The sequence below is a fragment of the Geotrypetes seraphini genome, chromosome 10, assembly GCF_902459505.1.
Source record: "Geotrypetes seraphini chromosome 10, aGeoSer1.1, whole genome shotgun sequence".
Taxonomy (NCBI): Eukaryota; Metazoa; Chordata; class Amphibia; order Gymnophiona; family Dermophiidae; genus Geotrypetes; species Geotrypetes seraphini.
Window position 1 is genome coordinate 61,959,684 of NC_047093.1, and position 24,889 is coordinate 61,984,572.

Consider the following 24,889-nt stretch of genomic DNA (forward strand, 5'->3'; position numbering starts at 1 on the left):
GTATAGTCCTTCCAATTTCCAGTAATATGTTGAATGGCTACCCCCGTCAGTATTAACAAAAGTTTATTGTTATTTGCTGAAATTTGACTCTTGAATCTCATAGACGTTCCAAATAAAATAGTATCATAGAATAGGGCAACATGATTTTCTAACATTGAATTAATTTGGGACCAAATTAACTTCCAAAAGGCATTGACAAAGGGACAGAAAAAAAGTAAATGATCTAGAGTCCCAGCATCTAAATTACAATGCCAGCATCTATTAGACCTAGAGCTATCCAACTTTTGTAAACGAACTGGGGTCCAAAAAGCTCTATGTAACAAAAAGAACCAAGTTTGTCTCATAAATGCTGGCCTTGTACTTTTTAATCTCCAAGACCAAAGTCGTGGCCATTGAGAAGCAGAAATTTGGTGCTTGATCTCAATGCTCCAAATATCCCTAAGACCAGTTTTTTGTTTTTAATTCAAATATCCATACAACAATTTATACCAGTGCAAGGCTTGGTGACCCAAAAAATCCGCCTGAAAGAATAGGAATTCCAAACTATACTGAGTATTAAGATCTTTCCATTCAGGGAACCCCTCCTGAATAGCCTGGTTCAGCTGCAACCACTTAAAGCTTTGTGATTTATTTAATCCAAATTTATGTTGCAGCTGTGTTCTTTCCGTGCTTCTTTGTTGCAAGTTGAAGGACCTTGCTGGTGGCTATTACTTCTGCCAGGCATGTTTCTGAACTTCAGGCTTTTTCATGCAGGCCTCCCTTCTTGGAGTTCTCCAGGGAGTGGGTCGTGCTGTGGCTGGTTATCTCCTTTCTTCCGAAGGTAGTTTTGCCTTTTCATGTTAACCAGTCCGTGGTCCCTCTGGTCTTGGGTAGCCGGGAGAGCTCTTCGGAGCTGAGACAGTTGCACAAATTGGATATCCATAGGGTCCTTCGCGTGTATGTTCAGCGGACCCAGGAGTTCCGGCAGTTAGATTGTCTTTTTATTCTGTTGGTCCTCGTAAGGGTGATGGCACTTCTAAAGCTACGATTATGCGCTGGATCAAGGAGGCTATGGCTTCGGCGTATCTGCTTCAAAAGAAACATGTTCTGGATTTTTTTAAAGCTCATTCCACTTAGGGTCAGGCGAATTCTTGGGCTGAGTTCACTGGTGCCTCCGGTGGATATCTGTAAAGTGGCATTTTGATCTTCACTCCATTCCTTTATTCAACACTAACGGGTGGATGTTTAGGCACATCGGTTCGTGGTGTTCGGTGAGCGTGTGCTTGTGGCAGTCCTTTGGGGGTCCCACCCATGATGGGTACTGCTTTGGTACATCCCATCTGTTCTGTGCCGGTCTGGAGGGATGCTAAAGAAGGAGAATTAGGTTTTTACCTGCTAATTTTCTTTCTTTTAGTCCCTCCAGCCTGGTACAGACCCCATCTTATCGGGATGTTTTCGCAAAGAGTATGGTATTTTCTACAAAATCTTTTTATCTTGATTTTTTGGGGAGAATACTAAGAGCAGTGGCATTTGGTTCGTCTGGTTTAGCTGGTGAACTGTAGGGACATTTTGGGGAAGGTTCTCGTTTTTATCAGTATCCAACAGTGTTTCCTGGTCCTATCTGGACAATTTCTTTGTCTTCTCCATGTTTTGGTGTTTTCAGCCTAGTTAGTTCCTGCTTGGCTATTCATCAGACTGATTGTAGATGGGACTGCACAGCCCACTAGTACTGCAGCCAAAAGTCAATATATCTGTCTCCACCTGCTGGCAGAGGAGCGTAAACCCATTCATTCTGTGATGGTCTAGAGCAGTGGTCTCAAACTCATGGCCACATGTGGCCTGCCAGGTACTATTTTGAGGCCCTCGGTTTGTTTATCATAATCACAAAAGTAAAATAAAGCAGTTTCTTGATCATATGTCTCTTTAGCTATAAATTACAATATTATTATTATTATTATTTTTTAATTCTTTATTCATTTTTAACCTTTCATTAAGTGTACAACAATCATAAAAACAATTAGTTAATCACTTGAAAATCTTATCATTATACTATATAAACATTGAAGAAACCCTTACCCTACCCTCCCTCCAACCCTACTAATAATTCTATTTCATCACTTTACCAATATTATTATTAAGACTTAGCCAAAAGGAAAGATTTATAAACTATAAAGAGTTTTACCTCATGCAAAATTGTCATTTCTTTAATAAGACATTAACTATTTTTGCTGAGGCCCTCCAAGTACCTACAAATCCAAAGTGTGGCCCTGCAAAGGGTTTGAGTTTGAGACTACTGGTCTAGAGGGACTAAAAGAAAGAAAATTAGTAGGTATGAACCTAATTTCTCCTTTTGTTTGTGGGTTTGTGTGTTGACTGAATGAAACATAGACTCTAAAGGCATTATTTGACTTTAAATTCAACACGTCATCCACATGAAAAGGTTGTTTTACTTAGGAAAATTTGAATGTATTAGACAAGCCTCCCAAAGCATTTGAATTAAACACTACAGATGTGAAATCATGGCAGTTAACAGTTACTGCTTTATTGCTATGACTTGACTTAGTACTTCTGTAGTATATTTTTTGACTTGGTTAACTTGTAATTACATTGCTACTGTGTCATTTCAGCCCTCTGCTACAGCTGGAGCCTCAAAGACAGGACGCTTCAGTCAGAGGAAATATCCATCCTTGAAGTAGAATGTTCTCATTTAGTAAGATACTTCAACACATTTCAAGTAAATCTGCTTCTGCAGAAATCAGACTCCTTGCTGCATTCTGTGGTGAACATAACATGCTGTTCTGGAATAGACTTCTTTCCCTACCAACCATCAGATGTATTTATCACCAGAAGCAAAGCCTCCCCTAAAGAAACTGATGGAATGGACTTCTTTTCCTACCAACCATCAGATGTATTTATCACTAGACGCAAAGCCTCCCCTAAAGAAACTGATGGAATGGACTTCTTTCCCTACCAACCATCAGATGTATTTATAACCAGAAGCAAAGCCTCCCCTAAAGAAATTGATTCTATAGGTTTAATCTTTAGATGGAAAATAATTGCAAATTGATGTAAACACACAGTTGCCACAGATTCTTCAACTGTATTTCCAAAGAGCAGAGAGATGTCTATAAATGTGACCATAAATGGACTATGAATAACTTCAGACACACACATACATTGATGTGCTGTTTCATTTATTGGATGTAACCAGCAGTCGGAGCTAATCTGCATGAAGTGGCCTCTCTATGGGTTAAGTTGGTTGAGCCCACAATTCAGGAGAAAAGGAAAAAAAAAGTTCCAATTTACAATAAAACTGTGACACTAGTGAAAATCTATAACCAATCTTGATTGGGAATTGTATTTAGTGTAGATGTAGCTTATGTTCAGGCACCCTGTAAAGGATAATGTATAGTTGTATAATAGTTTCAGCTTTACTATTCTGATGTGTGATTTTTTTTTAAGTGCAATATTAAATACTTACTCAGCCTTTTGACAAATTATAATTAAAGTGGCAACAGCTCAAGTACTCTACAAAGAAAAAGGGTAATTTCCCATAATAACACAATATTGATGCTGAGATTCCAGCAATGTTGATCTTTCTATTAGTAACTAAGTGTTAATAAGAAGCTACCATACTGACTTATATTAACTGAAATAATTAAACTTGAAAAGCTTCTGTCACTTAAGATATGTTAATTGTTTTCAATAGGCGATCTACTCAACAGCTTCAAATCTTCCTAAGAAGTTGTTCATTATGAAATCAAAGTGTATATTTGGCATTGCTAAGGGAAGATACCTAAAATGCTTGCTTTCTGTTTGGTTTTTTAAATTCTAACTCCAGCATCCTGTTTCTCAGCACGTGCAAATCTATTCTGTTTACAAAAGCACTTCTCTATGGTTGAAAGAGTGCTTGCAGCCAATGCTAAAATTGCCCAACCTACTGCTCTTGAGCTTGGTGTACTTTTTCATCACATTCTTGGCATCGCCTGTATCAGCCTAAGTACATTGCCACACTGTCTATTCATTTAAAAAGGCTGGGGGGGGGGAGGAGGAGCTGCTATTTTTCCTACAAGTATTAGATTAAAAACTGTAAATTCTTAAATAAAATATTTTGAGCTCTAGGATGCTTTCAAATAATGCTTTGATTTTTAGATTTATTTTGTATGATCTAATTTTACCACTTGATCTAAGTTCTGAAAAGAACCAAAAATTATTTGTATATGCAAAAAAACTAGAGATTGACAGAGATCTTGAGCTCTGGGAAAAACAGGGATGGAAAAGGGTGTTACACTTCTCCCTCCATATTCACGGTAATTGGGGATGAACTGACCCGCGAATATGGAAAAACCACGAGTAACTTTCTCATATGTTATTTGCGGTTTTCTGTTAAAAAGCCTCGAGAATATGATAAAACTGCGAATAACATATGAGAAAGTTATTCACCTCCTCCCCCTGCCTGCCCAGAAAAACTACGAATAACTTAAAGGCAACAGTGGAAGGAGAGGGGGGTAAACTGTGGTTCGTTGTCTGCAGCTATCGGAGTGATAGTGAGGGGTGGTGAGCCGGCAGCGGCTGACAGGGTTCTTTTGGTTCCAGTTGTTGTTAAGTACAGGAGCTAGGAGGGAGAAGAGGGTAAACTGTGGTTCATTGTCTGCAGCCGTCAGAGCAATAGTGAGGGGTGGTGAGCTGGAAGCGGTGGTAGCTGACAGCGTTCTTTTGGAGAAAAGGGTAAACTGTGGTTCGTTGTCCTTAGCAATAAGGTAAGAAAGACATAATATAAGTGAAACTTCATGGGTAAAAATACCCGCTCAGCAATGCTGCACGCTGAAGAAAGTGCTGGGATGATGTCATTCTGGGGGAGGAGCCAGCATAGTAAAAATCATGAATAACCAAAATCACGAGTGATAAAACTGTGAATACAGAGGGAGAGCTGTATAGACAGATTATAGAAATAGACTTCATTCTGGATGCTAGTTATTAATCACAGCACATTAAACTTGGAAGCAAACTAGGAAAATTTCAGACCTCTTTCAATGTGGGGGGATGGGAAGAGGGAAGCTGGAGAGCTTCACAGGAACACAGACCCAGGCATAGCATCAAATAATCTTTTCAAAGAGTGGGTAGTACATTCTTGGAATTTGTCCTAGAGGAGGAAGATAAAACAACGTTGAATCTTAAGAAAGCACAGTACAGGTACAAGATCCTTTATCCAAAATTCCAAAAACAGAAATTTATGCAAATTGGAAGTAGTCAATTTCCCTGACATCACCCACCCAGAAACCAATGCAGGTTCATGTGTTTATCCTCCCTTGCAATAGCATCCCTTCTCCGTTACCACCGCTGCCAGCCTTGCCAGTCCCGTTCCCCCACCCGACCCAGCAGTTTCCCCACCCAACCCAGCAATTTCCCTGCTTGTCAGTATGCCCCATCCCCACTCTGAAGAGTGACAACACACCACACTCCCAGTGGCAGAACCCCCAGGCCTACCATTCTCCTACCCATGCTCTCTCTGAGCTGAAAATGTCTGCCTGGGGAACTATAGGACCAAGCAGGTTATACAAGACCTTAATTATATTAACTTTCTTAAAGCATGATCATCTGTGTTTAAGTATGATTACTATCTAGCTAAGCTCATAAGTACCTTGCCTTATTAAATTAACAAACAAGAAATCCCTTAACTCTTATTAAGGGCTAGATTCACTAACATGACCGATCCGTGTCAAATCCGGGCAGGTCCGATGGATTCTTCAAGCCATAATAATCTAATGGGTGCAATTGGAGGAATGCCCGCATGCGCAGACCTCTGCTTTCCCTGTAGATGGTCTACGCATTCGTTCGTGTTCTTTTGCTGCATGTTTTTTTTGTTGTTGTTTTTTTTTAAGGGGGGTTCCAACTTCATCCCCGGCGGCAGCAGCAGCCTCTTTTTTTAAAAAACTTTTTTTCTCAACTTCTTTGCGAGCCCGTGGTTTTAACCCATGAGCTAAAACCACGGGCTCACTGTGCGGGGAAGGGCAGGAGAGATTCAGGGGCGAGCAGGGTGGCGATTCGGGGGAGAGCAGCGTGGCAGGCAGGACAGATTTGGGGGAGAGCAGGCAAGAGAGATTCGGGGCAGAGAGGGGGGCAATGGAGCTGGAGAGTCGGAAAGGACGTTTGCGACTGGTCCCCAGCAGTCACTTCTTGGGTTGATCAGCCAGCCCAGTTGGTTTGCAAAATTTGTTTTGTGAAACGTGTCCCTGCCTACTTTGTATGCCATTCCCCTCATTTGCATATGCGGATCAGAATCGGATCGGCAGAGAGGTAAGTGAATCGGGCAGTGGTAAAATCGGGTTGCAAACCGATCGGTACACGATTGGTTTGCTTAGTGAATCTAGCCCTAAGTGTCTTATGTAAATGTCTAAATCCAACCAAGGGTATAATGTTTATTAGTTCAACATGAAGTCAAACAAAGAGAAACATTCTGTTCTGTTGTGGTCCTAGCCTAGGATCCCAGTTTCGGCAGATGCTGCCTTCAGAGGACTAGTGAGATACAGAATAAAATTATTCTCAATCGGAAGCCATTAACCGAATATCTGTACCCCAACGTTTACCTTCAGATGCCCAACTAAAAAATTCAAGATTACAATTTAGTGTTCACCTGAAGAATGTATTACATGGATATCGTCAAATAGTGAAGCAGAGGCTGCAGCACAGCTGTGATCTGAGTAGGTTTATCCTAGAACTGAAAACTATTCTGTTTCTCACTAGTCCCTGAAGAAGGCAGCTGCTGAAACTGGAATCCTAGTTAGGACCACAACAGAAGAGAGTGTTTCTCTTTGTTTGACTTCATTTTAGACTAATAAACATTATTCCCTTGGTTGGATTTAGACATCTCACTTGCCCCTCTTTGTTTATTTATTGTTGGTGTCCACGAGGCGAGTTTGTGCTTCTCTTTTGTTTTCTCAATAATGTATAACAGCTAAGAAAGTGCAGTTGCTTACCTGTAATGGGGGAACGTAGTTACACTTGTTGGTGAAGTCCTTAGACTGATCCTGTGTGTCAGTGCTCTCCTATAGCAAAAGTAAGCCTTTGGCTTGCTGAGCATGTTCAGGGATTCCCGCCTTCAGTGGCCCCTCCCCTTGATACTCAGTTTTGTCTCTAGCTGAAGAAGTCATATATACATCAGAGGGGAGGGGAAGTGTGACTACATTCCCCTGCTGTCTAAAGAGAACCCCTGTTACAGGTAAACAACTGCACTTTCTCCAGAGACAAGCAGGGGAGATGTATTCACGCTTGTTGGTGAGTCCCTAGTTACTTGTAGAAAGGGGTGATGGTAGTGATATATTAAGAAGAAAAATAGAATGGTGAGGACAGAAAGTTGGAAAGTCAAGTGATATCATGTCTTGGTGTAAACTGGAAAGAAATTGCAAAGAAGGGACTGAGGATGAAGATGCTCCATATAAGGGCCATGGTGGAGGCCACTGAAGTTGTTTGGAAGTGGTATGTAGGTTAATCTTATGAAGAAGTGATTGACATGTTAAGAACGGACATCCATAGAATGGAAAAAAAATTATATGGAAACTGTAGGAGAATTTGCTTTTTCCAATATGAGGCTCCTTGACATGGCTGTCATGTCATGTAGGATGATGGGGTAGAATTACCATAAACTATAGTCTTGCGTTCATGGATATCCTTTGGTATTTTCCCTTCCTTTGTGAGAAATCTTTTATCACTGAATGGCGCTCCAAATTAGAATGACACAGTAACTGTTACCCATGGCTAGCCTACAGGACTGGGGGGAAAAGATGACTGGTTGCCACTGGTACAGGGACAAGGCCATTCACTGTCCCGTGGAACAGTGAATGGCCTTATCCCTGCAGTGAAGTATCTGCTGTGAATTGCTTCTGTGCCCTCCTTGGCGTGATCGTGTGTCTGGCAGCAGCCCCTTTCCCTCTTGGCGGTCCAACAGCCCCCCATCCAACCCTTACACCCTCCCTCTTGATGGTGGATGGAAAAAAACAACAACAAAAAAAACCTACGAGTGCAACTCCTGAGTCGGCCCCTTTGCACTTCCTGGGGTGGGCATGCCAGCCTATTGGAATGGAAACTTCCTGCCGCAGAGTCCCTCTTTCCAATGTAACTTCGGAAGGTGTGAGGGTTAGGGGGCTGTTGGACCGGTGATAGGGAGGAAAGGGTGCTGCTGCTGCTGCACCCGCAAAGAGGGAGGGAGTTGCTTGGGCTGCTGGATTTGGACTAGCTGAAGCAAAGGGAGACAGTTGCTGAATCTAGTCTGGGGATTGGGGGGGAAGAGAAACAGGTGCTGGGCCCATGTGCGTTAAGTGGAACTGGAGGGAAGGGAGAGGTGCCAGATCCACACCTGGGTGCTGAAGGGAGGGGATAGAGGTGGTGGACCCAGGGGAAGAGGTGCAGGACCTGCAGCGAGAAAGAGAGAGGAAATGGAAAGAGAAGCTGAAGGAAGAGTGACTGACATATTGAACATAGGGGAGGGACGGCAGAAAGAGAGACATTGGTGTAAGGGAGTAAGAAAGGAGAGAAGCTGAACACAGGGTGATATACAAAAAGAGGGAAGATGGTGGGCATGGATGGGAGCATAGGTACAGGGCCAAAACGGGGAATGCTGCATCTGCATGGGGGTGGTATATGGACACAGAAAGAAGATGGCTAGACATGGGGGAGAATAAGAACACAGGAGGGAGATGCTGGACAAGCAGGGCATAGGGATGTAGAGGAGTGATATTGTAACACAGGAGGAGGAGGGGATCATAGAATGGTGAGATGATTAATGCAGGGAGATGCTTGCTGAACATGGGGGGAAAATCATACAGAGATGGAAGATGAATGGTGAGCATGGAGAAAGAAGACAAGTCAAATGGTCAGGAGATCCTGGCAAGTGAGTTAAGAGTAGACAGATGGAAACAGAAACCAGAGCCTAAGACCAGTGTGCTGTGAAGAATAAAATGTCCAGACACTAAAAGGTTAAAAAAAACAACAACAACCCACTATTATTTTCTATTTTGTGATTAGAATATATCAGATTTGAAATATGTATCCTGCTAGAGCTGGTGTTGGACATAACTGGGGACTGTGAAGCTGGGACTCGCCGCGAGGGGAAGGAAACCAGAACTGCAGAAGATTTATCCACTGCCTTATCGACATTTAAAAGGAATTTAAAAAAAAAGTAGAAAACGCATGGTAGTCCACGTATTTATGACGGAGACTGTAAAAAGTCAGAGTTCAACGTTTTTATAAGAGGATCCGGAAGAATCCAGAGGATCCTGCTAATCCGTCCTTTACCTTTTCACCGTGGCATCTTTCTATCAATCCCTTCCTCCACGCCAACATCTCTCTCTCTCTTTCCTCCTTGTTTTTCGGCAACGAGAGCGATTCCCACATGCTGATTAAGGCTATAACGGACTCGAGACAGTGAGTGCGGCGCCAGATATGACGTCACCCGAAAGCCGGAAATGCGCAGGATGGGGTGCGCGTGCTCGGGCTAGGTCAGGGAAATCTCAGGCATGATGGCGGCCTACGTGATGGGCGTGCGAGTGTGGAGCCGGTGCCGCCGGTGAGGAGGGGAAACGGTTGGCGTCGGTGTTTCAGGCTAGGCTGCAGAAGTGTTACTGGCACACCGGCACGTATTGGAGGGAGGGAGGAAGGAAGGAAGCTTTAAACTCCTCTTTTAAAATGATTCCCCCTCTATCTCTGATCTCCAAGGCGCCGACCCTAGTGACGGGAGGTGTTAGGCCGGCTATGAATGACAGCAGGAAATGCTTAAAAAAAAAAAAATCAGGTCATAAGTTATTAAATTAGGTCGTGGTAGAAGTGGTACAAAAAACACCTTCATCCCTTGTACTCCCTCTGAGTGTCCATGAGGTCTTAGGGTCCTCCCCCACACGACACTGAATTGTGCTATCTAGGGCTGATTTCAATCTCAGAATATATTGTGTTGTACATTACCAAACCGGGAACCGTCGGAGGCCCCCTGAGCGCTCTGTCACATGATGTGCAGCCTTCAGATGTTGCCTCATTAAAATGGATATGGTGTTTTTCATCCTCTTCTCAACCCCCTCCCCTCTTCCCCTGTAGAACAAAGCGCAGAAGTGATCCTCTCAATGTATGATGGTTTAATACCTATGATATTACTTCCTTAAATGAGCTTGAACGGCCTGGCCTTCTTTGAAAGTACTGCAGACTGCTGGTGCCTTAGGGTGTAAGGACATCTATCGCACCGTGGTTGACAATCCCAGATTGAAGCACAAAGAAGAACAAACATAAGTCTCTTGATGTCCAGGAAAAATGATCTATTCAAATAGTCAATTTGAAGTCAAAATAAAAGCAACCTCAGAATTTATTAGGTCCGAGTCTTACTTTTGTGAGCACATTCCATAATAAATCATTTTTCCTGGACTTCCAGAGACTTGTGTTCTTTGTGCTTTCGTGCTTTGATTTCGTCTGTTGAACACTGGCCCTTCTTTGCTTGTGCTTGACAATCCCAGATTACCAAAATAGTGATATTTGCAACAAATTTCGTATTTTTAGCCTAATTATGTTTACATTTTTTTTTTTTTAGTTCTTCTGTATTTATCTTCAGAATGCATTGTTGCCACTATGCATAGATGCCAGAAGTTTAATCTTTGGGCAGAAATGTTAAAAATAAGATGCTCCTGTGTGTACTATATTAAAATGGTTAATCATAAAAGCAGAAGTGCTCCTTTTCCTCCCTCATGTTCCAAATGCTGTTGTTTCAGATTTGGATTGGTAGGGTACAGACAGTATAGCAGCGGAAACAGTTATCCCAACATCCCCCTATCTTCCTCCCTACCCGGAGTGCCTAAGCCTATTTTTGCCACAGTTGACGAAAAGTTTGAAACAAAAGTAACAACACTGGAGAATGGACTACGTGTTGCATCACAAAATAAGTTTGGACAGTTTTGTACAGTAGGAAGTAAGTATATGAGAAGTTAGTTTGTATACACTTTTTAGTATGCAAAATGCATACAATCATTAATAGCTACATATGAACATATATAGTTTGAAAAAGAAACAAACACTGCAGTGACTACTAAGGTTTTGTGTAAATGAAGTGATAATAGAGAAGTAATTTAGAAAGCATAACAGGTTACCCTATCATCCTGTATATATATATATATATATATATATATATATATATATATATAATTTTTGCAGTTTAATTTTTTTGTGGGCTTTTCTTTTTAGAGAAAGACAATTGACCACAATGGACAGTTTTCAACAAAAACAGTATTCTGTCTCATTGTAGTATCCTTATATAGTAGAACAATTTGCCATTAATCATTTGCTTTCTTACAGTTCTTATAAATTCAGGCTCAAGACATGAAGCAAAATATCTTAGTGGAATTTCACATTTTTTGGAAAAACTAGCTTTTTCAGTAAGTATCCTTTTCTTGATGCTTCTGATAATTGATTACTATGATGGCTAAATTCTCACAGGGGATGTTAAATCCCTAGAGGAAAGGAAGGACAAGGGAGATATGATTCAGACATTCAAATTCTTGAAGGGTATTAACGTAGAACAAAATCTTTTCCAGAGAAAGGAAAATGGTAAAACCATAGGACATAATTAGAGGTTGAGGGGTGGTATATTCAAGAGCAATTTTAGGAAATTCTACTTTACGGAGAGGGTGGTAGATGCCTGGAATGCACTCCCGAGAGAGGTGGTGGAGAGGAAAATGGTGATTGAGTTCAAAGAAGCATGGTATGAACACAGAGGATCTAGAATCAAAAAATAATATTAAATATTGAACTAAGGCCAGTACTGGGCAGACTTGCACGGTCTGTGTCTGTATATGGCCGTTTGGGGTAGGATGGGCTGGAGAGGGCTTCAGTGGCTAGGAGGGTATAGATGGGCTGGAGTAGGTTTTGGCAGTTGGAACCCAGCACTGCACCTTCTCTCGGCACGACCCTCTTTGTAAACCGCTTCGAACTTAGGGTATAGCAGTATATAAGAAATAAAATTATTATTATTATTATTATTCCAGGACAAGCAGGCATGATATTCTCACATGTGGGTGACGTCATCTACGGAGCCCCGATGCGGAAGCATTTTCAAGCAAACTTGATTGAAGATTTAAGTTTGCTCTGCTGCTCCACGCATGCGTGCCTTCCTGCTCCACTAGGGGGTGCATCCCCTTGTGGTCTCCAGTTCAAAATTTTCCGCTGAGCCTAGAAGTCGTGTTTTTTCAGGCTCTGCCCCAACTGCCTTCTAGCACCGCGATTTTTTCTTGTTTTTTCTCGATTAAGTCGCTGTGCGCGAAATTTTCTTTTTCAACTTGATTCCTGCTTCGTTTTTGACCGACCCGGAGGCTTCCGGGTCCCCGTGGCCGCGTGGCTACTCGAGCCGCGGCCACTTTTGATTCTATGTCCCGGCCTTTGACCGGCTTTAAAAAGTGCACCCGGAGCGAGCGGCTTCTTTCCATCACAGACCCGCATCGCCGGTGCATCCTCTGCCTGGGGGCCGCTCATCCAACCGACTCCTGCCCCCAGTGCGCTACTTTCCAGAACCGGGCCCTCCGTCGAAGAAAAACCCGCATGGCGGATCTTTTAGCCCCAGACCAACCCTCTACCTCGGCCTCGAGGTCGGCCCCGGCCTTGACCTCGGCCCCGAATACCTCGGCATCGCCTCGAGACTCGAATCCAAAGTCCTCGGGACAACAGAAAGCCTCGGCTCCGGGTAAGTCCCCTCTTCCCTCTTCAGGTTCTGTACCAGCGAAGAAACCAGCCTCGGGGACACCGGCGACGCATGGCGGAAGCCCCATGCTTACAGCCCCGGCGAAGCCCTCCAAGCCTTCGGGCCGTGCCTCCACCACACGGGAATACTCTGATACGAGGTCGCCCCCGGTGGAGTGCACCGAGGCAGTGGACATGCCTTCGATGCTGTCCGTGCCCGTCTTTCAGGACCTACTCCGAGCGATGATCTCGTTGGAGCTGTCCGCTGCAATGGCCCAGCTACAACCGGCCTCGACCTCGACCCCGCATGTGCCAGACCAGCCTGAGCCTCACGTCGAGCCAACTCGGGGAAAAGTGCGCAAGCTTCGCCGCATCCCATCCTCCTCGGACTCCTCGCCGAGGCGCCCGAGGCGCTCTCCCTCCACAGACCGCCGCGGGGCAAAACGTCATGCTAAAACAACAGAAACCTCGAACCGCCGCACCTCCAAGAAGGCCCGGGGTTCCCCCACTCTACGAGGCCGTTCACCTACACCTCGTACGGGACCGCTGAGAGTGGCAGAGTTATCACTCTCCAACCCGTGCATCCGGGGCGCCGATCCAAGGTATCGGGCTTTCACCGACAGAGTCCGGGTCGAGGTCACCGATTCGACATCGGTCGGTACCCCAAACCCCGGCGTCGTCTCCGAGGGGCTCCTCGAGACGTCGGAGATCCACGACCCCGGAACACTTTCACAGTGCGTCCCCGGTCTCAGAGCTTGGATCGGAGCAGGAACCTCGATACTCGAGGGAAGCCTCCCCTTCCTTCTCCACCCGACGGAGGTCTCGTTCACCGACCCCGCACGGGGCCTCGGGAACATCCCGCCCATCCTTCTCACGCTTTGTCCAGGACATGGGCCATGCTTTGAATTTAGACCTCCAGTCCGACTCCAGATACTCTAAAGAGTACCTAGCGGAACTGGATATGCCATCACTGCCCAGAGAGTCCCTTCGCTTACCGCCTAACCCGATACTCCAATAGGCTCTCTTCAGGAACCTGGAGACCCCCTATATGGTCACAGCCGTGCCCTCCAAAATGGAGGCCAAGTACCGTACAGTACCCTTTCCGGGATTTGAACAACCACAGCTCTCCCACCAGTCGCTGTTAGTAGAATCCTCCTTAAAAAAGGCTCACCCCTCCCTGGTCTCAGCGGCGGTCCCCCCAGGCCGAGAAGGCCGAACCCTAGACAAGTTCGGCAGGAGACTATATCAAAATGCGATGATGGCCTCTAGGGTGCAAAGCTACACTTTCACCTTCACATCCTACCTCAAACACCTCATTGGACTACTGAGAGCCTTTGAGACTGACCTACCGGGCTCCCGCCAAGGAGCGTTTAGCCTGCTCTTGGAATCCCTCTCCAACCTACACCTCCATCTATTCCACGCGGCCTACGATGGTTTCGAACTCTCCTCCAGAGAGGCAGCCTTTGCTATCGCCATGCGCCGACTAGCTTGGCTACGCCTAGTCGACATGGACCCCAACTTACAGGACCGGTTGGCTAACCTCCCCTGCGTGGGAAAAGAACTGTTCGATGACACTATCGAGGCGGCTACAAAACGCCTCTCCGAACACGAACGCTCGTTTGCCTCCCTCGTCCGGCAAAAGCCTAAACCGCCCGCGTCCAGGCCTTATAGGGCCCCTCCGCACCGCTACCCACAAAAATCCACTCCTGCATTCTCGCGGCCTCCACCCAGGCGCCCGCAAGCCCACCATCGGGCTCTGCCCAAGTCCTAACCGCCTGCGACTACCAAACCATCCCCATCCTTTTGACGGGATACGCGGAAGGGGGCGGGCCCCCTCCGCCATAGTCCCAGGCCTCCTTCCCATCGGGGGTCGCCTCAAAGCCTTCTACCCTCGCTGGGAACAAGTCACGTCAGACGCATGGGTCCTTGGCGTGATCTCATCAGGATACTCTCTCAACTTTTGGGCCATTCCTCCGGACAACCCCCCAAGGAATTGCCCTCCCAACCGGACGCAGCTACCCCTACTCCTCTCTGAAGCTCGAGACCTGCTTCGCCTGAGAGCAGTGGAGGAGGTTCCCCCTGGCCAACGGGGGAAGGGCTTCTACTCCCGTTACTTCCTGGTACCGAAAAAAACGGGAGACCTACGCCCAATACTAGACTTGAGACGCCTCAACAAATTTCTGGTACGGGAAAAATTTCGGATGCTTTCCCTACCGACCCTCTACCCCCTGATCGACGAGGGCGACTGGCTCTGCTCCCTCGATCTGAAGGAAGCGTACACACATGTCCCAGTGCACCCCGCTCACCGCAAGTTCTTGCGTTTTCAGGTAGGGGACTGGCACCTACAATACCGTGTCCTCCCCTTCGGCCTAGCATCGTCACCTCGGGTCTTCACCAAGTGCCTCGTGGTGGTCGCAGCTACCTTACGCTCCCAGGGCCTTCAGGTATTCCCCTACCTGGACGACTGGCTGATCAAAGCCCCGTCCAGGGAAGGGGTTATCTCAGCGACCCAACAGACTATTATCTACCTACAGAGTCTGGGGTTCGAGATAAACTTCCCAAAATCCCAACTACGCCCCTCCCAGTCCCTACAGTTCATCGGGGCCACGCTGGACACGGTTCGCCTCCGTTCCTTCCTCCCCCCTCCGCGTCTAGAGGCTTTAGTAAGTCTGAGTCGAAGGATTTCCCTGCTGACCTCGGTATCAGCTCGGCAGATGATGACTCTTTTGGGCCATATGGCCTCCACCGTCCATGTCACACCCTTCGCCTGCCTCCATAATTCCTCAATGGACCCTGGCCTCTCAATGGCGTCAAGACCGGGACCCGATCGACCGCCCCGTGACAGTGACGCCTTCCTTGCAACGATCGCTCCGCTGGTGGGCCGACTCTTCAAATCTTTCCAAAGGTTTGCTCTTCCTCACCCCACCCCACAGCAAGGTACTCACCACGGACTCGTCGGAGTACGCTTGGGGAGCCCATCTGGACGGCCTACGCACTCAAGGGATGTGGTTAGCAGAGGACCGTCGCTGCCACATCAACGTGCTAGAGCTTCGGGCCATCTATCTCGCAGCTGTAGCTTTTCAACATCTGCTCCACGACCGAGTGGTTCTCATCCGAACCGACAACCAGGTAGCAATGTACTACTTAAACAAACAAGGGGGAACAGGGTCTTGGTCCCTTTGCCGGGAAGCCCTGCGCCTCTGGAAATGGGCAATCTCCAACAACACCTTCCTTCGAGCGGTGTACATACAAGGAGAACAAAATTGTCTGGCGGACAGACTCAGCCGCCTCCTCCAGCCACACGAATGGTCATTGCACTCTCAGATCCTACGACAGGTGTTCGAAAAGTGGGGGACGCCTCAAATAGATCTATTCGCATCCCCCCACAACCACAAGCTGCCTCTCTTCTGCTCCCGGATGTACTCCCCGGACCGGCTCGAGGCCGACGCCTTCCTCCTCGACTGGTAGGGAAGGTTCCTGTACGCGTTCCCGCCGTTTCCTCTGATACTGCGGACGCTTGTCCACCTGAAAACAGTACAAGCCACCCTGATCCTGTTTGCCCCTTGCTGGCCACGTCAGCCGTGGTTTTCCCTTCTACTTCAACTCAGTGTCAGAGATCCACTGCCTCTGCCTCTGTTTCCCTCTCTACTATCACAGGGTCAGGGTTCGCTGTTACATCCCAATCTTCAATCTCTTCATCTGAATGCTTGGTTTCTCTCCCCCTGACTGCTCTTCCCGTGTCTCAATCAGTCAAGGAGATATTGGAGGCCTCTAGAAAGACTTCGACGATAACCTGCTACTCCCAAAAGTGGACCAGATTCTCAACCTGGTGCTCCTCCCACAGCCAGGACCCGGTGTCGGTCCCCGTCCCTCTGGTCCTTGACTATTTACTTCAATTATCTCATTCCGGCCTAAAGACCAACTCCATTCGAGTACACCTCAGTGCGATTGCGGCCTTTCATCAGCCCCTGGAAGGGAAAGCCCTCTCGCTCCATCCCTTAGTCTCTCGCTTCATGAAGGGTCTTCTGAACGTCCACCCTCCTCTCAAACCTCCCCCGGTGGTTTGGGACCTTAACGTGGTTCTGGCTCAACTAATGAAACCTCCATTTGAGCCCCTAGACAAATGCCATCCAAAATTCCTCACTTGGAAGGTGATTTTCCTGCTCGCGCTCACTTCTGCCCGGCGGGTTAGTGAGTTACAAACTCTGGTAGCAGACCCACCCTTCACGGTATTCCATCACGACAAGGTGGTACTCCGCACCCATCCAAAGTTCTTGCCTAAAGTAGTGTCTGATTTTCATCTCAATCAGTCCATTGTCTTACCTGTGTTTTTTCCCAAGCCCCACTCTCACCCCGGAGAAGTGGCGCTCCACACTCTTGACTGCAAGAGAGCGTTGGCCTTTTACCTCCAACGCACTCAGTCACACCGGAAAGTCCCACAACTGTTTTTGTCCTTCGACCCAAACCGGTTAGGTCACCCAGTTTCCAAACACACCTTGTCCAACTGGTTGGCCGATTGCATCTCCTTTTGCTACGCTCAGGCTGGTCTCGCGCTGCATGGTCGAGTAACGGGACACAAGGTCCGAGCGATGGCAGCCTCCGTAGCATTCCTCAGGTCCACACCTATTGAAGAAATCTGCAAGGCTGCCACGTGGTCTTCGGTTCATACCTTCACCTCCCACTACTGTCTGGACTCACTGTCCAGGAGCGTTGGCTGGTTCGGCCAATCGGTTTTACGAAATCTATTTGCTTAAATTGCCAACTTCCCTCCATCCCTTTTCAGTTAGCTTGGAGGTCACCCACATGTGAGAATATCATGCCTGCTTGTCCTGGGATAAAGCACAGTTACTTACCGTAACAGGTGTTATCCAGGGACAGCAGGCATATATTCTCACAACCCGCCCACCTCCCCGAAGTTGGCTTCTTTGCTAGTTAAATGAACTGGAGACCACGAGGGGATGCACCCCCTAGTGGAGCAGGAAGGCATGCATGCGTGGAGCAGCAGAGCAAACTTAAATCTTCAATCAAGTTTGCTTGAAAATGCTTCCGCATCGGGGCTCCGTAGATGACGTCACCCACATGTGAGAATATATGCCTGCTGTCCCTGGATAACACCTGTTACGGTAAGTAACTGTGCTTTACTGGGTAGAGCTTTGGATTCTTTCCCAGAATTAGCTAAGAAGAAAAAATTAAAAAATTTTTTAATTGAATCAGGTTGGGCAGACTGGATGGACAATTCGGGTCTTTATCTGCCGTCATCTACTATGTTACTATGTTAGGTAAGAGCGGGTAGAATGTCTTGTGAGGGGAGGAAATGGTGCATACAATTTTGAAGAGCCTGCATTATTTGCTTTATATGAAAAGTTATCAGAAAAGGCTAAAAGTATCCTCAGCAATAATATTTGCTTCCTATTTGAAAATTAGCAGCTACCAAGTTTGTATGCTACTCGTAATAGTGCCTGTGTACTGGGCACCTATATTCAAGTTGGTAGCAGAGAGTAAAATAACACATGTATATCAAAAAATGTCAAATCTATTCATAGAAACATTAAGACAGATAAAGACTATATTGCCTATCCAGTCTGCCCATCCATGCCATCTACTCTCCCTTTTTCTCTCTTAGAGATCCTATGTACTTGTTCCAAGCTTTCTTTAATCAAATATAATTTTTGTCTCTTCTACCTGCACAAGACTGTTCTACAGATTCACCACCCTTTCATGTAGAAGAATTTCCTCAGATTACTTCTAAGTCTGTCCTCTTTCACCGTCATCCTATATCCCCTCATTCCAGAACTCCCTTTCATTTGAAACTCGCCTCCTGTGCATTTATGCCACAAAGGTATTCAAATGTCTCTATCATATGGCCTCTTTACTTACCACAGAAATTACACTTAACCGGCCTATAGTTCCCATCCTCTTCCTTCCACATGTTTTGCTGCTAGTCTGCTGCCCCATCCCATTACATAGGTAAAGGAATGCTTCTCTTACCTCTCTTTAGCTCATCTTAAACTGCATTTTGAAAGTTCAGGTATACCTTTAGCCAGGCAAAAAGGGACAGTTTACACATAAGCCATTTTTTCTGATTAAAAAGCTTAAAATTGTGCTCAAAATGTGAACTGTAGATTATCTTTTAGGATTAAAAGCAATGATTACATTTAAATCAAAAGATTATAATAAAACTCTTTATTATTTGAAAACCAACATCTTGTACTTTGTCTTATATATTTGAGTTGAACACCCTAATTCAAACCCAAAGTGTGATTGTTTTTTGACCTTAAAACTTTCAGTTGGTTTCACTGTGCATATTTCCCCCTCCTTTTTTTTTTTATACCTAAAATCATATGGCATAATAAGTTGTAGATTAATTAGATTTTTTTTATGCTAGTCAACAGCCCAGTTTGGCAGTAAAGATGAAATTCTTCTCACATTAGAAAATCATGGAGGCATCTGTGATTGTCAGTCTTCCAGGTAACTGTTTAATTAAACTCTTGATTTCTGGCTTTTATAGTGGTACATTTAGGCCCTCTTTTTCTAAACCTTGATAGAGGTTTCTACCAAGCCCCAGAGCGCTAAATGCTCCAATGCTTGTAGGAATTCTATGAGCATCAGAGCATTTAACACTCCAGACCACGATAGAAATCTTTATCATGGCTTATTAAAAGGGGGAGGGGGGTAAGTTGAGATAAAATGAAATATTTCAAACACAGATATGTTTTCTCCAGAACACACAAAAAGTTAGAAAAGACTTGGGGCTCCTTTTACTAAGCTGTGCTAGCGGTTTTAGCGTGCGCTACAATGCCACACACGCTAGACACTAATGCCTCCATAGAGCTGGCATTAGTTTTTCCGCATAGCGCGGGAGTTAGCGCACGCTAAAAATGCTACCGCAGCTTAGTAAAAGGAGCCCTTAGCCTCTCCATTGAACAATTCTGAGAGAAAGGTAAATAAAAAATATTAAATAATACAGCAGTTTTGGTATACTGCTGCAGTATGTGATTTAAATATGTGTACTAAAACATTCTAAGGAACTTTGCTAATTTTTATTACTACTACTACTAATTATCTCTTTAGCGCTACCAGACACACACAGAGTCACAAAGAATAATAAAACAGTCTCTGCTCAAAAGAATTTACAATCTAAACAGCCAAGACAGACAAACAGGATGTCATGGATACAGTTAAGGGGAACGGTTAATCAGCGGGCTGGGTTGGAGGGCAGAGGAGTAGGGTTAAGGATTGAAAGCTATATCAAACAGGTGGGTTTTCAGTCTCCTTTTAAACAAGGGAAGGTGCTTGACGGACAAACTCGGGTAATTTATTCCAGGCATAGGGGGCAGCTAGATGAAAAGAACGAAGTCTGGAATTGGTAGTGGAAGAGAAGGATAACGCTAAGAGTGACTTAACTGAGGAACGGAATTATTGTGATTAATTTTATTCCTTTTGAGTGTTAATTTTAAATCTTAAGCTTGAGTTTGAAAGAATCCCTACTTGTGTTGTAGGGATACCACAATGTATGCTGTATCTGCCAATGCTAAAGGTCTAGACACTGTTGTCAATTTACTGGCAGAAGTTGTTCTGCATCCAAGGCTATCAGGTAATATTTTTCACTGTCTCTCCCTGGGATAGGCATGTGGGATCACTTAGAGAGATAATGGTTACTGCAGAAGAACAGACTGGATGGGCCATTTGGCCTTTATCTGCCATCATGTTTCTGTGTTTCTATTTAATTTTTTCACACAACTACAAAGACGGTGAAAGGGAATGAGCCTTAACACTAGGGAATAGGGTCAATTATAATTAGCTAAACTATATATCAAGTGGTGTGCCCAAAGTTACACAAAGCATGTGACAGAGCCAGGATTAGAACTCAAGTATAGGACATCTTTTGACTTAACGACAACATGTTCAAACAATATCGGTTGCTATGCCTGGGTTTCTGATAAGTGATCAGGGAAGGGGAATGTGGTTTGATATACATTTCTCCCTCAGTATTCGCGGGGGATAGGGGCAGAGCCGGACCACGAATGTTGAAAATTTGCAAATAACTTTTTGGCCGGCACTGACCCACCACTGCCTCCCTCCCGTGCAGATCACTCATAGGAATAGGCTGCCATGAGCTCCTGTAGTCTCTCGAGACTATGACGGGAGCTCATGGCAACCATTTCCTATGAGTGATCTGCATGGGGCAGGAGCGTAGGAAGATCGCTCCTGCCCCGAAAGCCCGCTAGACCACCAGATAAGGTCCGGGGTGCTGGGAGGAAGGCAGGGAAGGTCCGGAATGCAGTTTTTTTGCTTTTTTTTTTTTGTTTGTTTGGTTTTTTTTTTAATCGCGAATAACCAAATCCGCGGATACTGAAACCGCAGATTCAGAGGAAGAAGTATACTGTCTTTCTGTTGTTACACAGTCAAAGCAATTTACATATTATATACAGGTACTTCTTGTACAAACCCACTTTATTTCGGGAGCAGTGTGTTATTTCCCTCCAACTGCCAGGACTTTGTAGGAAGCCTCAAATTTCAGAGGCTTAAACCCCCCCCCTTACCTCATCACTGTCCCTGCGAACATCAGTCTTTCTTCCTACAAGCTAAGCTATAGGAGTTTGTCATTTCTGCTCATGTTTTATTTCGTGTAATTTCAGTCTTTGCGTTTGTGGTTTCACCCTCGTGCTGTGTAGGGACAGCTCTTACTGCGGGAGATTGCAGCCCTTTAGAAAAAGTCTACTTCTAGAGGGTTCCCTGCTCTTCAGTAAGCCCTCTAGACAGTCTGCATGTCATATCAGGGCTCAGGGACCTTTCTGCTAGTGGGTTCGAGTGCAGTTTCATCTGCTATTGGGTTGAGTGCAGACTGTGTGGTTCTGTGGAGGCGCACCCGGGATCGGAGCAAGACTGCGTTTCTTCGCCAGCACAGCAGTGTATCCAAGGGTGATAGAGATGACCGATCATAAACGTCAGGCAGGTGGGGCAGTCAGAAGATTCAAAGTTCAGCTTTCCAGCAAGTTAAGAACATAAGAACATAAGCAGTGCCTCCGCCGGGTCAGACCACAGGTCCATCCTGCCCAGCAGTGCGCTCCCGCGGCGGCCCAAACAGGTCACGACCTGTCTAATTCACCAGAAGGGGCCCCCATGCCGCCTTGGTTTCCCTTCCTAGCCCTCCGGTCTTGCACATGCACGACCTGGGTTTCTATACTTATTTTCTGGTTAGCTTTCTCAATATCCCATGATCCCTTTATCCTTCAGGAATCCGTCCAGTCTCTGTTTGAATCCTTGTACCGTACTCTGCCTGATCACTTCCTCCGGTAGCGCATTCCAAGTGTCCACGACCCTTTGGGTGAAGAAAAACTTTCTTGCATTCGTTGAGGCAGAGGATCTCTCTGTGAGCTGTTTCAGCTCTGTCTGCAGTGTTTTCCTGTCAGCACATGTTTCTGTGAGTATCAGCTGATAGCTTGGATAGTTTGGATTCTTATGGACATTAAAGAGACTCCTGATGGTCCCTTGTGCTGTGCTCATGCTGTGGCATGGCTTTATTCCCTGGCGGATGCCCTTTAACAACTGCTTTGTTTCCTCGAAAGTGGATTCCTCAGTGGCGCAGGTCACTAAGTGTACTTCTCTCCCCAATGTGGATTTGTCCTTAAGCGTCTGTTTGATTTGGCGGTCACTGGTGTTGGCCTCTTTGTGGCTTGGGCATGCCATTCCAAGCTGCTCCATAATCCTGACACTATGGTGCTTCGAGACTTGGATTTTATAATCTCGGGAATGAATTATATGGCTGGTGCTTTGTATGACATTTTGAAAGTCTGCTTTACAGAGACCTACCGAAGGCACTAGGGAAAACTCAGCCCAAGAAGCAGCTGGATCCCAGTAACTATGAGGAATTCTGGAACCGACTTCTTTTGAAGAAGATATGCAGAAGTGATAGTCTCCTTGATCCAATGCGCAATGGTAGACTTGGAAGCACCTTCCCCTTACGAGGACCCGCTAACAGGACAAAAAGACGATCTGATTTCCGGAACTCCTGGGTCCACTGAACATAAGAGCTTAGGACCCGACAGACATCCAACTTGCGCAACTGTCTCTGTTCCAAAGAGCCCTCCTGATTACCCAAGACTGGTAGGACCACTGACTGGTTGACATGAAAAGGCAAAACCACCTTCGGCAGAAAAGAAGGATCCGGCTGCAGCCCGACCCGCTCCCTAGCAAACTCCAGGAAAGGAGGTCTACAAGAGAAAGCCTGCAGTTTGGAAACATGCCTTAAGAGTAAGGTCCTTCAACGTGCAGGATCCCAGAGGCTTGAAAGAAGAGCGCACGAGCACGGACAGTACCAGATTGAGATCCAAGGCCAGAACTGAAAGCTGCACCGGTGGCCACCCTCAAACAACGAATCACATCCAGGGAAGAGGTCAAACGCTGACCATGCAGCACACCGCGAAAAGCAGACAAAGCCGCAAGCTGAACCAGGAGGGACAACCAGGCATGGCCCCTGTTCAGGCCATCCTGCAAAATCTCCAACATGTGAAGCAAAGAGGCGTGAACGGGAACCATGCCATGCGCGGAACACCATTCTTCAATGATACGCTAAAATTGCACTCCGAATCTCGGATTGGGTGATTCTGGCTATGGATACGTGTCTCAAAGGCTGGGGAGCAGTGTGTATGACCGTCTATGTTCAGGACCAGTGGGTGCCCTCAGAGTGCAAGTGGTACATCAGTCACTTGGAGCTTTGGGCAATTTGGTTGGCTCTTCTCCACTTTCAGAGTTGTCTCTATCATCGAGTCGTCCACATCCTCTTGGACAGTGCCACAGCGGAGGTTTATGTCAATTGGCAGGGGGGCACAAGGAATTCCTCTCTGAGCATGGAGGCTCAGCTTCTCTTCTTGTCTTCTGGTCCTTGGATGAGTGCAGGATCTTGTTGTACCTGGAGGTCACCAACAAGTTTCACCTCTCTGACCACCTGTTTGTTCTGGCAAGTCTTGCCCGCAAGGGTAGGCCAGTTTCTAAGGCCATCATTTCTAGGTGGATCTGTATGTCCATCTCCGCGGCTTACATGATGGCCAGAAAGAAGCCCCCCCCCCCCTCATGGTGTGGGCTTATTCTACCAGAGGTGTTTCATCCTCTTGGGCAGAGTCGTCTGCTGTTTCTCTGGCCAAGATTTGCAGGGCTGCTACCTGGTCCTCCTTGCATACATTTACCAAATTTTACAGGATTGATGTAGTGGCCAAATAGGATGCGGCTTTTGGTGCCTCTATTTTGGCAGTGGGCTCATCCTGTCCCACCCTGAATTTTCAGGACTGCTCGGTTATGTCCCACTAGTCCCGGAATAAAGTGGGATTGTACAAGAACAAAAGATACCTTTGCTAATCTTCTTTCTCGTAAATCTACTTTATTCCAGGTACCTGCCCTATACCTTGCTGATTTGCCGATTGTCTGCCTTTACATGTACTGGTAAGCTGAATTTCTATTTTTTGATCAACCTTTATAAGAATGCCATCAGAATGGGTTTAGCACTTAGTTTTGGGGGGTCCCTAGTTTAGGCGTCTCCATGACAGTGCAGGCTGTGTCTCCTTGTAGCAGTTTTGTTGTTCAGGTTTCTGTTTTATAATAATAATAATAACTTTATTCTTGTATACCGCAATACCATGGAAGTTCAATGCGGTTAACAATAGAAAAGACTGTACATTTACAGCGATGTAACATATTACAGCGTTGTTACATTTACAGCGATGTTAAATATATGGCAGTGAAAAGGCATATACTATGGAGGCCTGACAAAGGCAGGGCAATTAGATAAAAACAGAGATTGAGTAAGAGAGGCCATAAGTGGCTTGGTAAGGAGGGCGAAGTCAGAGGGATTGGAGGCATATCGAGGTCGGGAGGGTTCTCTCATTTTCATTGTTGCATTTGTTGATATGAGCAGACTTGACTTATTTGTTGGGAGGTGTTCCTGTTCCCCTTCTCTCTTGTTCTTATCCTTTACAAAACTTCCTGGCTGCTTTAAGACTAACTGATGTTCACATGGACAGTGATGAGGTAAGAGGGGGGAAGGGTTTAAGCCACTGAAGTTTGAGGCTTCCTACAAAGTCCTGGCAGGTAGAGGGGGAATAACACACTGGTCCCAGAATAAAGTGTGGATTTACAAGAAAGAAGATTAGCAAAGGAAAGAACCTAATCGTTTGTTATTTTGAACTTGGGGAAATGGCTGGTTAAGTGACTT

At 45.8% G+C, this 24,889-nt stretch overlaps 2 protein-coding genes and 1 long non-coding RNA gene across 12 annotated transcripts in view; 2 read left to right on the top strand and 1 right to left on the bottom strand.

Moving 5' to 3' along the window:
- SEC16A (SEC16 homolog A, endoplasmic reticulum export factor) overlaps positions 1-3,660 on the top strand; it is a 152,625-nt gene extending 148,965 nt beyond the window's left edge. For all 8 annotated transcript variants that reach the window (XM_033960144.1, XM_033960147.1, XM_033960143.1 and 5 more), the window contains one exon: positions 2,607-3,660. In XM_033960144.1, the coding sequence (XP_033816035.1) occupies positions 2,607-2,675 (69 nt within the window). In that variant the 3' untranslated portion in view covers positions 2,676-3,660. The remainder of the gene's footprint in view (positions 1-2,606) is intronic.
- LOC117367533 overlaps positions 1-9,525 on the bottom strand; it is a 61,026-nt gene extending 51,501 nt beyond the window's left edge. The window contains exons 1-2 of one of the 2 annotated variants that reach the window (XR_004540786.1): positions 9,271-9,525; positions 5,005-5,122 (exon numbers count right to left, since the gene is read on the bottom strand). This is a non-coding gene — a long non-coding RNA (uncharacterized LOC117367533). The remainder of the gene's footprint in view (positions 1-5,004; positions 5,123-9,270) is intronic. The other variant, XR_004540785.1, reaches the window with a different exon arrangement.
- Positions 9,353-24,889, top strand: part of PMPCA (peptidase, mitochondrial processing subunit alpha) — a 52,405-nt gene continuing 36,868 nt past the window's right edge. The window contains exons 1-5 of one of the 2 annotated variants that reach the window (XM_033960150.1): positions 9,353-9,399; positions 10,725-10,921; positions 11,305-11,384; positions 19,067-19,149; positions 20,181-20,275. In XM_033960150.1, the coding sequence (XP_033816041.1) occupies positions 9,368-9,399; positions 10,725-10,921; positions 11,305-11,384; positions 19,067-19,149; positions 20,181-20,275 (487 nt within the window). In that variant the 5' untranslated portion in view covers positions 9,353-9,367. The other variant, XM_033960149.1, reaches the window with a different exon arrangement.